Raw genomic sequence first — 17,037 nt, 5'->3', positions numbered from 1 at the left:
GTTTCATTTGTAGTGGAGTGTTTTTAAGTGATTTATTGAAGCTGCTACACAGAATAAGTAATACTTCTTTAGTAGCATAGAATTTAATGATTGATGTGAAAGTCAACCTCAATATTTAAGATAGTGTAGTAGTTTATAGGATATATAAAGAGCTGATAGATTAGCATGCTACTATAAGTTCCCAGATGATTTGCTACTAGGAATTAAGCTAAGATGAGGGGCAAATGGTAATATCTTTCATTTTGCTTTTACAAAATAAGAGACAGTAGTTGTAAATTGTGCTTTCTGTTGCATATTTCCATATCTGTTCAAATATCTGACTGTCAGCCATGAGTTGGCCACTCTTTGAGATACTGTGGAGGACACAAAGGCAAGGACAGTACCTTTCCTCAAGGAGCTTGTAGTCAAGGAATTAAAAAGGTTAGAGGAAAGCAAACCTATGTGATGATTAGGTATAGATGAAGTGCTCAAGTTCCAAGTACGTGTATGTATAGGTGACTGCTTTTAGAAAGTTCTGTCTTGGGCCGGCCTGGTGGTGCAGCGGTTAAGTTCACACGTTCCGCTTCTCGGCGGCCTGGGGTTCACTGGTTCTGATCCCGGGTGCGGACATGGCACAGCTTCGCAAGCCATGCTGTGATAGGCGTCCCACATATAAAGTAGAGGAAGATGGGCACGGATGTTAGCTCGGGGCCAGTCTTCCTCAGCAAAAAGAGGAGGGTTGGCAGTAGTTAGCTCAGTGCTAATCTTCCTCAAAAAAAGGAGTCTGTCTCCAAAGTCGGTGTGTAAATAAATTTCTAAATGTGGGAATGTTGGCATAATCAGAATTTAAACTCTCAAGATCTATTTTGCCTTTATTTATGAAATTATGTAACTGTAAGACTTTTTTTTTTTTTAAAGAAACTTTCATTTTTCCATTTTGAATTTTGTCACCTTTGTGAGAAAACTCTAAAATACTTAGGCATTCTTTCTGTTGTGTTTTTTGTTAGGTTTTTTTGCAATTCTCTGGAGTCCACTGATTGTGTATCAAAGACAGCAAGCAGCCAGCCTCTAGAGGAAGCCACTGTCACAGATAAGGAGACCAGTGTAAATGACTCGGATTGTCCAGATGGCCAGAGTCTGGTCGATAGGACTGTAGCGCCTAGCTCAAGTGATCAGATTCCGGATGAGGCAACTGGGACTGCTGATGATGAGGCTCAGTCTTCTGAAACCGACAAATTCACAAGGACCATTTCACCACCCGCTCTGGGAACACTCAGAAGTTGTTTTAGTTGGTCGGGCAGTCTTGGAGGTTTCTCGAGAACCCCGAGCCCCTCTCCACGCGCAGCGCTGCAGCAGTTCCGCAGAAAGAGCGATCCCCTCACGCCTCTGCCTGCCGGTAATGAGACGTCTGAGCCCTCTCAGTTAAAGAGCCAGGAGGCAGGTGATGAGCCTCAGCCCTCGCAGGAGGCGCGTTGGTCCTCACAGTCTCAGGAAAGCGTGGAACTGTCTCCGCACAGTCTGAATGTATCAAGCCTTTCCCAGCCTTCTAGTAAGGATTCGGATTCAGAGGTACGTCACGTTAGGAAGCCTTTGTTTTCAAATTCATGCGTAAGAGAAAATAGGATGTTTATCAGATAATTGAGGAAATTTTGCCTACGTTATGGAAATAATTGGCTGTCTTGATTTTTTCTTCTAGATCTTACTGTGTAGAAAGTTCACATTTTATTCATCAGAAGGACTTCTCTGTATCTTTCGTATTTTAAACTCTTGTCTGTTTACTGTAACTCTGTTTCTTGAATCACTATGTGTTCCATTGATAGGTATCTCAAGTTGTGGAACAGTTAAGACCTAAGCTGAAGAATAAGCTATGAAATGAAAAGTTGTTATAAATTTTACATTTAAATCCTTAATATTCTCTTGAATCCAGATAACATTTGAAACTTTATGAGAAATGGCCCTATTAATGTGGGTGTTTGTCTTAAATTTTAGTACTTTACAAATGTATTTTCGTTTACTCATCTTATTCTTGCTAAACTTCCCTTTCTAACAAAACAAAATAGTAATGCAGGTAATTTTATGTTGTTCTCTTTTAAATTAATAAAAGCATCCTAACCATTTTTTCTTATTTATAAAATATCTCTTATTCTGACTTAAATAAAATCAAAGCTCCAAATAAGAACTGTTTATAAGACCCAGTGACATTATATTTTAAAATGACATAATAGCATAATAGCTTTCTTTAAATCTGAGTTATCTCAAATATTACCAATATAACATACTTTGTTTTATCTTTACCAACTATAAGTACCAAGTTGTAAGAACAATTTCAGCCTTGGTAACATTTGACAGAATTTTATGTCTCATAATCCTGAATACTGAACAGCATCTAATAAATCAGTATAGCTTATATTTACCAAAAGGAAAATATTTTGTTCAAATTCCCAAAGGAAACTTGAGTTGTATTGGACTCAAATTGAAGAAAAAAGCCAAGTTAAATGTAGAAGCAAATTTTCATTTGGAGAAAGCTGAAATCAGTTAATATATTCAAATACAAAATTTGTCCCATGGAGTGTTTTTTAAGTTTTAAGAGTATGCCAAACCAAATTTTTGCTTTTCTTTTTCCATTTCACTTGCTTTGCCTTCAGTTCATCCATACTGGTCTAGAAGACTCTTTCTGTTTCTTTTAAGATGAGTCTCCTAAATTTTAGTGTCATCTTTTTTATTTTTCATCTCATACTGCATTTTCTCTGTAATGGGTCACCATTTGGGTACCACCACAGTTGCTTTCTCTTGAGCATCTTTCATAAAATCATCACCATCTATTTGTGAGGATACTTTTAGTCTCTTAAGCTCCTTTGGGGCATTCTTTTTCATTTTTCCAGCAGACATCTTCCTGTTTCACTTACTTTGTTAGCTTGTAGCCGTGTTTACGGAGAAGCCTTACCAGCTCACAGGCTCTGGGCTAGTCATGCTGGGCTAACTGTTTTTTATACTAATCAGTTATAGAAACATGAATCCTCTCCCCCCACCAAAAAAGCAAACTAACTAAACTTAACCAGGAATCATTCCTTAAGTCATCTCTTCCCATCAGATGTAGTGAATTCCTATTAGGATAAATGAGTTATTAATTCTCACAGAATTGGGACACTAACAGTTAACAAAAAGCTCTGTAGTCTTTCTTTGATTCAGAAAGTGTTTCAGAAAGTCACAGTGCCATTGGGGCATCATTTTGAATATCGGTTTTTACTGTATGGTTCTGAAGAAAATGTTTCTCTGCGGACACTTCTGTTGTTGGTTCACTGAAAAGCAAGAGCTGTGGGGTCTGTGCGTGAGTTGATTGATGCTCTCTGAGGGGAATCACTCTTAGGATCTTACTCAGGAGTTTGAATTTAGGAAATGATTTAGCACGGAGTCACCACTGCTAGCTATGAGCCAGGAATAGTAGAGTTTTTGTAAGTTACAATCCAAATTTATAGAGTATTTTTCACTTTTGCGTTGTTTTTTAAGTGCATTCCAAGATAAATATTTTTTTTTAAAGTATGAAAAATGCAGAAATGTGAAGTCTTCTGAATTTCCAGTCACTGTCCTTTATGTATTTGACTTTCATGGGAATCCAGATTATTCCGTCTATAGGAAAGTCTTCCATGGTGGGATTGGGGTACATAGGGTAGGTCTTAAAGTCATTGCGAAGGTAACTGCATTTGACACAATACTACCCTATTTCTTAAAAGTAGGTGCCTTTTTTCTCTTTAATGTTGAGCACGTTACGCAGTTAAAAGAGGAGATGTGGAACTCTCCTAGTTCAGCATTTTGTAGCTAGTAATGTACGGAAATTGTTAGCCAAGCGTGCAGTGATGTTACAGCAGGAGACTTGTCTTATCTGAGTCAGCATTTTGATGCTCCTGAGATGATTCAGAAAAGCTTCGATTTTAAATGCAGACTTTATGTTATACCATTTACTTCTCCAGGTAAAGCATCTGCTAGTATCTGCAGTGGGACTTGGAATGAAACTGGCAACATTCTTTCCACAGTAGATTCATTTTCTTTTATTCTATCCTGTGCTTTTTATACTTTCTTTTCTCAGAAATTACATTTTATTTACACTGATTTTTCTCATTTTACTTGTTTCATGTTTTGTTGAATATTAGTTGTCATTAAAATTCCATAGTAAAAATCTAATTTTATTTTATTTTTTGATCTGGGGGAATCTAGGAATCTGATTGCAGTTTTAAGTCAATTGGTAATCAAGGTAATCAGAAATCCGAGCTACATTTATCTCATTTTTCAAAAAAAGACATGCTTCTAAGGAACAAGGTAAAACTTTTATTTAAATTTTTTTTAAGTTCAGAAGCACTGCATGCTTATTACCAGAAAATTAGAAATATAAGCAAAATTAAAATTCCCATATTCTTATTTACACAAAAAGGTTTACTTTCAAACCTTCTAGGACCGTGTTTGTGCTTAATTGTAGGTGTTTAAGTTGTGAAATCTGCTATTTTCTCTTACCGTATAAAGATCTTTCTCCGTGTACTTATTATAGCATTACTTATAGTGACTGTATACTATACCATTCTTTGGGTTCAGCTGATCCTCTTATGTTTGTCCTTTACCCTAAAAATGTTGTGCTGTAGCGAACACTACGGCCACTACAATGCGGAGCTGAAGTATTTGAGTACACGTTCTTGCTTATTTCGTAAGGATGAATTCCTTGGAGTGGGCTTACTGTGCCAAGGCGTGTATGATTGAAAGCTTTGAAATATATTGTCAAAGGCCTTCTAGAGACTGTACCCAATAAGCCAGCTTTTTTTAATCAAAATGTATAAATATTTCTGTGACTGCATAGTGAAAGCTCGTAAGCTAAAGTATATTTTATATATTAAGTGGTCTTGCGCATCAATATGAAAACACTAATTCCTAACTTAAAAACAGGCAACGGACATGGACAGAGATCAAAAAAGAAAAAGTGCAAACTGTTAATTAATATATAAAAGCATGTTCAACCTCATTAGAAATCAAATAATGCAAATTAAAATAGTAAAATGTCTTACCCCTCAGATTTCCAAAAGATATTTTTAATGGTGCTCATTTTTATGAGGGTGTAGTGGGATGAATAATCACATACTTAAGAGAATACAAATTGCTCTGCCACTTGGAAAGCAATTTGAAAGAGTTCAAATAATTTAACCCAGTAAGTGCATTCTAGAACTTGAGCCTAAGGAAATAATGATAGTTTAAGTACAACAAACCTTATTCCTGCCTTGGTTATAATAGTGAAAAATTGAAAATGATCTAAATATCTAAAAATAAAGGAGAGAATTATTAGATAGATTATTGGTGTTAGCTCTTAGCTGGTAGGAATGTAGGTGAATTTTTTCTGTCCTTTTTTTCTATAGTAAGTGTATATTATTTTTCTTATATTTATGTAAGTGAACTATATTTATAGTTATATTTATTTTTCTTATATTTTCAAAAGCATAAAAACTTTAAAATTTTTTCAATAAATGGTCTGCATATCCATTTGAAAGAAGATCCCTATCTCATACTATATGAATATAAATCCAAAATATATTGAAGATATAAATATAAAATAAGTAAATAAAGATTATTTTTTAAATCTTTGAGTAGAAAGCCTTTGTCAAACGTGTCTTGGAAAGATGGCCGTGTTATTTTTGAATGAAAAGGAAAAACATAAGTAAAAATAAGTAGCACAATGTTTTTGTTTGCTTAAGTACTTAAAAATGCTCATGCACACGTGTATGTTTGTATAATCATAATAAAAAGACCAAAAAGATACCAAAATTATTTGCGTGATGGATAGGACTAGAGATGTAGAAAGTACTTACCCAAAAGGAATCGTGTCTAGACATTAAACCATCATCTTTTTATTATTCTTATTACTATTCCCGCTCTGAGATTTGCATGGGCAGGGTTTTAACTGTCACGTCTGTTTTGGTGAAAATTCCTCACATGAAGCTTCCCATTGGTCCCCAATATCCATCATTAGTACCTAAAATCAAACTCATCTTTTTTACCTCTAGAGCAGCTCTTCCCAGAACGTTTTTCTTTTTCTTTGTTAGATAAAATTATATTATTCTCTTTGTCATTTAGTTTAAAAAGCTTAGGATTGTCCTTTTTCTTTGTAAGTGCCAGCTTGATCCTTCTTCTGCAGGGGGTAAAGAAAAACCACCAAACGTCTATACCTATCCAAATTCTAGTGTTTCTCTTACGTTGTCTTGTTTTTTGCTCTCTCCCTTTTTGCCATCACAACAGCCTAATTCAAGATTCATCTTTTGGGTATGAGCCTTCCCATTCTTTATACACCCTCTGCCAGATTCTTCCCTTTTAAAGCCTTGTTTTATATACTTCACTCTTACTATCCTAAAAAACAACAGAATTTTAATGGCTGCATATTTCCCACAGGATAAAAATCACCCCTTCAGTGAAATAACCTAAATGTCAGTAGGAATCTGTTTAAGTAAATTATGGCACATTTAATACAGTGGAAGAACAGACAGCCTGTTCAAAACAAAATTCAATTCTACACGTGAAGTGGAAAAATCTCCGAGATACGTTGTTCAGTAGAGTCAAGATATGTTAAGTGACAAAGACAGTTTTGTGTGTGAATGATCCAGTGGGTGCACAGGTAACTGGTCGCAGCGATTGCCTAGAGGCAGTGAGGAAAGGGAGACTCACTTTTCTGTTCTTTATAGTTCTTGAATTTAGTGCCGGGGCGTGTATTACCTGTTAAAATTATTAGGATAATTTTTGTAGTAGACATTTATAAATAGCACAGTTTTGCACATTGCTTTATAGGTTATTTTCTCTTCCAGTGTATAGAGAGTAGTTTGAAATTAACTAAAGACAGTTGCTCTAACAGAATAGTATTAAAATGGGCATTTAATCTGCAGGTTCCTGGGCTGTATAAATCCAGTTCTGTGGACAATCTTTCTACTACCAAGATCAAACCTCTTGTGCGCGCCAGAGTCAGTGGGCTGAGCAAGAAACCAGCAAGCGTCCAGAAGAGAAATCATCATGATGTGGAGAACAAGCCAGGGTTGCAGATAAAAATCAATGAGCTCTGGAAAAATTTTGGATTTAAAAAGTGAGTTACCTTGTCGCTTATTCTAAAATAGGATAAATTATTTTTTTCTGTAATTTCAATCCCTTTCTCCCACCTCTTTCTATTTTCATATGAATCAACTTATTTTCTTCTTACCCTGAGAGAATTATTTTCCTCTATTCCCTTTAGCTGATTCTTTGTGAGTATATTTAACTTCAATTTCTCTACTTTTTTTTGGTGGAAAGATGACAAACTAAAAAAACCTCAGTTCTCAGTCTGGCTTTGGGCTCTCTCTGTTATTAAGCAAATTACTTTTCCAGGCCTTGTAAGTGTCTCTGCTTTCTTTCTTTCTTCTCTCTCTGATTATAATGAGAATAAAGTTGTTTTGGACATGGGGGTGGGAATGTAATGCCGTGTCATTCTTCTGGATTTAAAGCAATTTGTTTCCCTAAATTATCACATCTAAAATGCGGAGGATCATTGAGTTTGTATGGTGAATTTGCCAGATTTCCAATGTATGCAGCAAAGACAATTTTAAAAGAATTGACTCTCTATATGTCTACATTTTTGAACCACAGTACTTCTTTTAGACTATATAATTAGCCACAGAGTAGCATCAATTTATAATTAATTTTCTTGTTCTTCTCCATAAAGCAAGTGTGCTAAGAATAAAAAGAAAGAAGAAAGAAAGAGCAGTTATGTGAGGTGATAGGGTTAAACCTTACTAACATAAGTGTCACAATCAGACGAGATACTATGAGTGTGAACACTTTGTAAAGAAGTAAGTGCTGGACAATTATTTTTTATTTTACATCGTGTAAAGTCTAGGATTAGACCACGTAACAGCAGTTCTCAAACTTTTTGCCTTCAGGAACGCTTTACACTCTTAAAAATTATTGAGGGCTCAAAAATACTTTGGTTTATGTGGGGTGTATCTGTCACATTTAGCCATCTTAGAAATTAAAATGAACATTTTAAAAATATTTATTTTTAAATAACAGTAAGCCCATTACATATTAAAATTGATATATTTTTACAAAAAATAGCTATGTTTTCCAAAGTAAAAAGTGACGTTTTCTACATTTTTTGCTAATCTTTACTGTCTGGTTTAATAGAACTGAGCCGGATTCTTCTATCTGCTTCTGTGTTTGGTTGTTATATGTTGCTTGGTTGAAGTACATGAAGAAAATCTGGCCCCACACATATTTGTAGTTGGAAAATGTATATTTTAATAGCCTTTATACTTAATTATAAATTTTCCTCTTTGATACTACACCAAAATTCAACAAGTGGTGGTCTCATTAAAGGTTAATTGCAATGTAGAATGTGAAGCTGTGTCGATTGGCTGTTCATACCCTGTTACACTGCAGTCCGTGGTCCATCCTGCACCAGGAGTGCATCTTTTCTCGTACATGATTTTATAACCTTGTGCATTGGTCTTTTGGAAAATACTAGTTTATTGACTTGTGCTTATCATCCACATGTTGACACATTTCATTTTACAACATAAAAAAACTACAGTCTTATCAACAAAGCCTTTAAGTATTGGAAAGCTGTCAAGTGGCAGATAGAAGTTTTTGAAAATTCTATTTTCACTTGAAAGCCTGAATTGTGTCATTGGCAACAAATGCTGCTAGTTTGTTTTCTTTGAGGTAACCAACAGGCTCTCTGTTCATTTTAGAGAAGCTGTTTGCCAAATACCTAAATTTGATAACCATAGCATCACAGTGCTTTCACTTCAGGTAACCATCATCCTAAAGGGTGCAACCGAAGTGCCCATGTGTGTTTTCCATTTTGTCACACAATATTAAGAAATTGAGAGGGTTGAGAGTTAATAAAATTAATGATTTTTACTGCTTCATCAAGAATGTTCTTAAGTGAGATGGACTTCTTCTTAAAAATTTTTTTGTGAGGAAGATTGTCGCTGAGCTAACATATATGCCAGTCTTCCTCCTATTTTATGTGGGATGCCTCCACAGCATGGCTTGATGAGCAGTGCTAGGTCCATTCCTGGCGTCTGAACCTGCGAACCCCAGGCTGCCTAAGCGGAGCATGTGAACTTAACTGCTACACCACTGGGTCGGCCCCAACTTTTTTTTTTTAAGTGCAAGTATGTGGAGCTGGGGAATACATGTACTGCTAGTGTTTCTTGTACAGTCTGGTGCTGCTGTCTTGATTTGTGCTAAGTTGCCAGCAGCTTCACTCAGTTCTGTTTTGAATCATCAGTACAAACATCAGCCCAGTGGAAAAGGCAGATAAAGTCTAAATATTACTGTGAAAGTAGTTTTGCTCTTGCAAACCCCCTTTCAAGGGCCTTGGAAACTTTTAGGGGCCCAGGGACCATACTTTGAGAACTGCTACTAGAGGGAAATTAAGGGCACAACAGGGGCTGGATGCAATCTTCCTCAAAAAGAAGGATGCAACGGTATTCTTCAATGCCTTTTAGAAAAAAAGATTTACGGGTGTTGAAGTTTTGTTGATAGGAGATAGAATTACCTGTGTTAGCTTCATAATCAGATGAATTTTTATAGACTTAGAGCTCCCTTCCAGCAAAAAAAAAAGAGGGAGAGAAGGAGGAGTGAAAGACAGGGCTTAAACGTTTGCTCATGCTTCACTGATGTTGGTTCTTAGCTAGACTTGAGAAGAGCGCTAAGGAGAAAAGAACTAAAGTTTCCTTATTGGAATCATGCTGCCTTAGCTAATGTATATTTAGCAGTGGCCTAGCACCTCCTTTGAAAGGTGATTTAGAAGGCAGGAAGGAGAACTAGGAAGCAAAACTCACATTTTATTCTCAGAGGAGAACCTGAATGCGTCATAGAATGAAGTGAAACAGATTCTGCAGTAAAGGCTCTTATCCTCCTCATGTACCTGTATTTTGTCCAGGTAGATTATACTCTAATAATCACTACCCTAAAAACACCAAATTCATTTTAATATATTATATTTTGCAGAGATTCTGAAAAGCTTCCTTCCTGTAAGAAGCCCCTGTCTCCAGTCAAAGATAACATCCAACTGACTCCGGAAGCAGAAGACGATATATATAACAAATCTGAATGTACGCGTGTACAGAGAGCAATATTCCAATAAACTCAGGCAGCTGGGAGGCGGCTTCCCTCAGGAGAAGCTCTATCAATTTGAAGTCCTGTTTGGGAATGAGGCATTTACCAGTCTAAAAGATTTGTTCTTAGATCTATACCATTTTTTTTAAGTAGAGTCCATTTTGTATATTAACTGTAATTGTTTATTTTGTTCAGCTTTTTATATTTTCATAAGAAGCTAACTAGAGAAGTAATCTTATCTTTGACAGTTCTTGGGAGTTTTAATGTTAATTGGGCAAGTCTCCTAGAATTTATAAAATCTACTCTAAGGATTTCTATAATGTTGTCAAGAGTGGTAAATGAAAACCACAATTAATGTAATCATTTTATCCTAAGGAAATTAATGTATTTCTCCAAGCTTTAAATTTTTCCACCTGCCTTTCCTGTCAATCTTTCAGGGTTGAATTGAAAATAAAGCTGCTGGGATAGGAGGGGTGGTGGGAAGGGATAAAGGTCATTGCACAAGTGGAACAGGGCCCTGTTATCCCTGAAGCGTTTGCTTGGGTTACAGACTGACAGTGAAGGAAAGTTTCTTTCAGCCTCACATAAAAGGAACTACTTACGTCATTAATAGTCTCAAACTTCAAGATAGCCTCGGTTTTTCTTAATGTCTTTTTTGATGTATGGGCTAAAAATCCTTGACATATGTTTAAAGCTAGTGTCCTGGGTACACTGTAAGATACTGACGCTGCAGGATCTGTGATGTGTACACTCTGCAGAGAAACAGGCAGAGACCTGGAAAGGGAAGCAGGTAGACAAGTGAGATCTGACAGGAAGTGAAGGAGTTATAGAAAGGTGTCTGGGATGCAGACGATAAAGGAAAGGGACCCGGAGTATGGTAATTTTTATGTGAGATTTTGTAGAGGATTCTTGGATAAAGAGGTCAGAATGGAACAAAAAACATAAAGCTGTAAGAAACAGCATAAAAATTTGAAAAGAAAAATTAAATCCAGTCTAGAAAAGACCAAATCCAAAGAAGAAAAGCAAATTTGACTTCTCCGTGAATGTTGTCTGCAAATGTCTATCTCCCCACCCGTTTCAAATGCCAGAAATGACAGAAAAGCAGTAAAACATACTGTAAATCCACAAAGGTTAGCAAGAAGAAGAGACATCAGGGAAGGCAACAGATGGGTAAGTGGTAAGTGATTTAGCAAAGAAATGACCATTCATTTCTCCAGGGACAGAATCCAACAAGAGCCAAAAGTTTAGATGGGTTCCATAAATGGAGGCATCACGCAAGTTCCCCTGAAGCCAAGGGTTCCTGCAAAGCTGAAGCTGAAAATGGGATTGGATGAAAAACTTTTGAAAACAGCAGGAGAAAGTAAAAGGGAAGATGGCAGTAGTGCCAAGTGTTTCAGTCTCCAAATCCCACGTAACAGCAACTGGATAGCAGAATCAAAAACCTATGGATGACACTGCAACAAATTTAGGTGACATGGTGTCCTTACATCCTAAGTTATAAGTGGGTGAGGACAAGCCACCAACAGCCACAGGACCACAGGACGGTATTGGCCTCCATCCAGGAGAAGCAGAGGAAGGCAGCAGGGCATCGAGGACCTAAGAACAGAACTTGCAGGAACCAATGCAATATAGCAGGCCAAACTGGAAACGGCATTTGAAACCGGGAGGGGCTCGGCCCTTCCAATAGTGAGTGAGTGCAGGGGCCCCGGAGTAATGTCTGAAGGCTGAAGCGTCTAGTCCGTGTGAACTCTCGAAGCTGATGGGCCCACTTTCCCAGGCTCCCTTCCAGGACTGCTTTTACTTTGGGAGTAAAATCAAAATTGAGCAGGAGACAAAGGAAGAGAAGGTTAAAATGCAACTGGAAGAAGGAACAGTTGACCAGGAAATCTCAGCAGAATGTCCTATTTTTGAACACAAAATAAAGCTCTGAAGTTCAAGAATCTCTATGAACCATGCTTCCTTCTCAATGTTTAGGAAAACTAATTTTACTTTAAAAGAAACCACAGAAAAGTTTTTAGATCAATTGTTATGAAGTTATTTTAATTTTTTACAAAAAGCAGAATAAAGTCTGTACAGATGATAAAAATCTACCATGGCCCAAAGAGAAGATCAAAACTAGTCTATTTGAAATTGTGTTAAAAGATTTTAAGAAAATGATACAAGCTATACGGGATATTTAGAATAAGGAACAGAAGCAAACACTGCAATTAATGCCCTAAAAGAAATAGAAGGTAAAACAAAATGGAAAAAAGACTTCCAAAGATTAGAAAGTGACAAATATTGAAGATAGGGACAGAAGGTCCAATATACAGATAATAGGAGTCTTTGAAGGAAAAATAAAACACTAATTCCAGAAAACTCCTAATATAAAAAACCATTTGAAATAATATTTTTATTTTTTTATTGAGGTAACTGGTTTATAACATTGTATAAATTTCAGGTGTACATCACTATATTTCAACTTCTGTATAGACTGCATCATGTTCACCACCAAAAGTCTACTTTCCATCCATCACGTAGACATGTGCTCCTTTAGCCCTTTCACTCTCTCTCACCCCCTTGCCCTCTGGCAACCACCAGTCTGTCCTCCATATCTGTGTGTGTTTATCTTCCACATATAAGTGAAATCATACAGTATTTGGCTTTGTCTGACTTCACTTAGCATAATACCCTCAGGGTCCATCTATGTTGTTGCGAATGGCAAGATTTCATTTTTTTATGGCTGAGTAGTATTCCATTGTATATATACACCATATCATTATCTGTTCATCCATCGACAGGCACTTAGGTGGCTTCCAACTCTTGGCTATTGTGAATAATGCTGCAGTGAACATAGTGGGGCATATATCTTTTTTAACTAGTGTTTTCATGTTCTTTGGATAAATACCCAGAAGTAGGATAGCTGAATTATATGGTATTTCTGTTTTTAATTTTTTGAGGAATCCCCATACTGTTTTCCGTAGTTGTGCCAATTTATATCCCCACCAGCAGTGTAGGGGGGGGGGTCTCTTTTCTCCACATTCTCTCCAATACTTGTTTCTTCCTCTTCTTCTTCTCCTTTTTTTTTTTTTTTTTTTTTTTGGAGGAAGATTAGCCCTGAGATAACATCTGCCAATCGTCCTCTTTTTGCTGAGGAAGACTGGCCCTGAGCTAACATCTGTGCCCATCTTCTTCCACTTTATATGTGGGACAGCTACCACAGCATGGCTCGACAAGTGGTGCCATGTCCACACCCAGCATCCAAACCAGGAACCCCAGGCCGTAGAAGTGGAACATGTGCACTTAACCGCTGCATCACTGGGCTGGCCCTCTTATCTTTTTAATAACAGCCATTCTGATAGTCATGTGATGATATTGTCGTTTTGATTTGCATTTCCCTAATAATTAAGAGACGTTGAACGTCTTTTCATGTGCCTGTTGGCCATCTTTATATCTTTGGAAAAGTGCCTGTTTTTATCCTCTGCCCATTTTTTGATCAGGTTGCTGGGGTTTTTTCTTCAGTTCTAGGACTTTGTATATCTTGGATGTTAACCTCTTATCAGGTATGTGGTTTGCAAGTGTTTTCTCCCATTTGGTAGACTGTCTTCATTTTGTTGATGGTTTCCTTTGCTATGTAGAAGCTTTTTACTTTGATGTAGTTCCATTTGTTTTTTTTGTTGTTGTTTCCCTTGCCTAAGGGAACATATTCAAAAAGATACTGCTAAGACTGATGTCAAAGAGCATAGAGGCTATGTTTTCTTCTAGGCATCTTATGGTTTGAGGTCTGTAATCCATTTGAGTTAGTTTTTGTGTATGGTGTAAGATAATGGATTTCTTTCATTCTTTTGCATGTGGCTGTCTAGTTTTCTTTTCTTTTCTTTTCTTTTTTTTTTTTTTGAGGAAAATTAGCTCTGAGCTAACTGCTGCCAATCCTTCTCTTTTTGCTGAGGAAGACTGGCCCTGAGCCAACACCCGTGCCCATCCTCCTCCACTTTATACGTGGGACACCTACCATAGCATGGCTTTTGCCAAGCAGTGCCATGTCCGCACCCAGGATCTGAACCGGTGAACCCTGGGCCACTAAAGTGGAATGTGCGAACTTAACCACTGGGCCACCAGGCCAGCCCTGTCCAGTTTTCCCAACACCATTTATTGAAGAGACTTTCCTTTCTCCATTGCACGTTCTTGACTTCTTTGTCAAAGATTAGCTTTCCATAGATGTGTGGCTTTATTTCTGAGCTCTCGATTCTGCTCCATTGGTCTGTGTGTCTGCTTTTGTGCCAGTACAGTGCTGTTTTGATTACTATAGCTTTGTGGTATATATTGAAGTTGGGGATTGTGTACCTCAGCTTTGTTCTTTTTTCTCAAGATTGCTTTGGCTAGTCAGGGTCTTTTGTTGTTCCATATAAATTTTAGGGTTCTTTGTTCTATTTCTGTGAATAATGTTGAGATTCTGATTTGGGTTGTGTTGAATCTGTAGATCATTGTAGGTAATAATATGAACATTTTAACTATGTTGATTCTTCCAATCCATGAGCATAGAATATCTTTCCATTTCTTCATATCTTTTATTTCTTTGAACAGTGTCTTATAGTTTTCAGTGTACAAATCTTTCACGTCCTTGGTTAAATTTATTTCTAGCTATTTATTCTTTTTTTGTTGTGATTGTAAATGGGGTTGTATTCTTGATTTGTCTTTCTGTTAGTTCGTTGTTAGGGTATAGAAACACAGTTGATTTTTGTATGTTGATTTTGTACCATGCAACTTTACCATATTCATTAGTTATTTCTAATTGTTTTTTGATGGATTCTTTAAGGTGTTCTATATATAAAATCGTGTCATCTGCAAAGAGTGACAGTTTTATTTACTTTCCAATTTAGATACCTCTTATTTCTTCTTTTTTTTCTTTTTTGGCCTTATTGCTCTGACTGGGACTTCCAATACTATGTTGAATAAGAGTGGTGAGAGTAGGCACCATTGTCCTGTTCCTGTTCTTGGAGCAATAGCTTTCATTTTTTTCCCATTGAGTATAATGTTGACTGTGGGTTTGTTGCCTTTATTATGTTGAGGTACTTTCCTTCTATGCCCATATTACTGAGATTTTTTACCATAAAGGGATATTGAATCTTGTCAAATGCTTTCCATGCGTCTGTTGAGATGGTCATGTGATTTTTATTCTTCATTTTGTAAATGTCGTGTATCACGTTGATTGATTTGTGGATGTTGAACCATCCCTGCATCCCTGGAATAAATCCCACTTGGTCATGGTGTATGATCCATTTAATGTATTGTTGTATTCAATTTGCTAATATTTTGTTGAGGATTTTTACATCTGTGTTCATCGGTGATATTGACCTGTAATATTTCTTTTTGTGTTGTCCTTGTCTGATTTTGATATCAGGGTAGTGTTGGCCTTGTAAAATGAGTTGGGAAGCATCCTGTCATCTTCAGTTTTTTGGAAGACTTCAAGAAGGATAGATATTAAATCTGCTGTGAATGTTTGGTAGAATTCACCAGAGAAGCAATCTGGTCCTGGACTTTTGTTTTGGAGGAGGTTTTTGATCACTATTTCAACCCCTTTACTAGTGATTGATCTATTCAGATTCCCTATTTCTTCTTGATTCAGTTTTGGGAAGTTGTATGATTCTAAGAATTTATTTCTTCTAGGTTATCCAATTTGTTGGCATATAGCTTTTCATAGTATTCTCTTATAATCCTTTGTATTTCTGTGATATCCATTGTAATTTCTTGTCTTTCATTTCTGATTTTAGTTATTTGAGACTGCTCTCTTATTTTCTTAGTCTAGCTAAGGGTTTATCAGTTTTGTTTATCTTTTTGAAGAACCAGCTTTTAGTTTTAGTCATCTTTTCTATTGTCTTTTTGTCTCTTTCATTTATTTCTACTATGATTTTAATTGTTTCCTTTTTTACTGACTTTGGGCTTTGTTCTTTTTCTAGTTCTTTTAGGTATACTGTTAGATTTTTTATTTGAGATTTTTCTTGTCTCTTGAGATATGCCTGTATTGCTGTAAACTTCCCCCTTAGTACCACTTTTGCTGCATCCCATATATTTTGTTTTCATTTGCATTTGTTTCTGGGTATTTTTTGATTTCTTCATTGATCCAATGATTATTCAGCAGCATATTATTTATTCTCCACATATTTGTGACTTTTCCAGCTTTCTTCTTGTATTTGGTTTCTAGTTTCATTACATTGTGGTCAGAAAAGATGTTTGATATGATTTCAGTCTTAAATTTGTTGAAACTTGTTTTGTTTCCCAACATATGGTTTATCTTTGGGAATGTTGCATGTACACTTGATGATAATGTATATTCTGCTGCTTTTTGATGGCATGTTCTGTATATATCTATTAAGGACATCTGCTCTAGTATTTCATTTAAGGCCAGTGTTTCCTTGTTGCTTCTCTGGATGATCTATCCATTGATGTTAGTGAGGTATTAAAGTCCCCTATTATTATTATGTTGCTCTCTATTTCTCCTTTTAGGTCTGTTAATAGTTGCTTTATATGTTTTGGTGCTCCTATGTTAGGTGCCTGTATACTAATGAGTGTTCTGTATTTTTTGTGTATTGTCCTCTTATCATTATATAATGTCCATCTTTGAATCTTATCTTCTTTGGCTTGAAGTCTATCTTGTCTGATATAAGAATGGCTACATCTGCTTTCTTTTGGTTTCCATTTGCTTGGAGTATCATCCTCCATCTCTTCATTTTAAGCCTATGTTTGTCTTTAGAGCTGAAATGGGTCTCCTGGAGGTAGCATATTGTTGGGTCTTGTTTTTTAATCCCCCCAGCCACCCTGTGTCTTTTGATTGGTGAATTCAATCCATTCATATTTAGGGCAATTATTGATATATGAGAGCTTACTAGTGCCATTTTATCTTTTGTTTTCTGGTTCTGTATTTCCATTGTTTCTTTTTCCTTATGTTTCTGTCTACCATTT

At 36.4% G+C, this 17,037-nt stretch overlaps 1 protein-coding gene across 6 annotated transcripts in view; it reads left to right on the top strand.

Moving 5' to 3' along the window:
• Window positions 1-10,702, top strand: part of EXO1 (exonuclease 1) — a 41,603-nt gene extending 30,901 nt beyond the window's left edge. For 3 of the 6 annotated variants that reach the window (XM_070601990.1, XM_070601987.1, XM_070601986.1), the window contains 4 exons: window positions 987-1,548; window positions 4,192-4,293; window positions 6,888-7,081; window positions 9,991-10,702. In XM_070601990.1, coding sequence (XP_070458091.1) covers window positions 987-1,548; window positions 4,192-4,293; window positions 6,888-7,081; window positions 9,991-10,126 — 994 coding nt within the window. In that variant the 3' untranslated portion in view covers window positions 10,127-10,702. The remainder of the gene's footprint in view (window positions 1-986; window positions 1,549-4,191; window positions 4,294-6,887; window positions 7,082-9,990) is intronic. The other 3 variants (XM_070601988.1, XM_070601991.1, XM_070601989.1) reach the window with 1 other exon arrangement.
• The last annotated feature ends 6,335 nt before the right edge of the window (window positions 10,703-17,037 follow it).

This window comes from Equus przewalskii, chromosome 31, assembly GCF_037783145.1.
Source record: "Equus przewalskii isolate Varuska chromosome 31, EquPr2, whole genome shotgun sequence".
NCBI classification, from domain to species: domain Eukaryota; kingdom Metazoa; phylum Chordata; class Mammalia; order Perissodactyla; family Equidae; genus Equus; species Equus przewalskii.
This window is presented reverse-complemented; position numbering and strand designations above follow the sequence as displayed.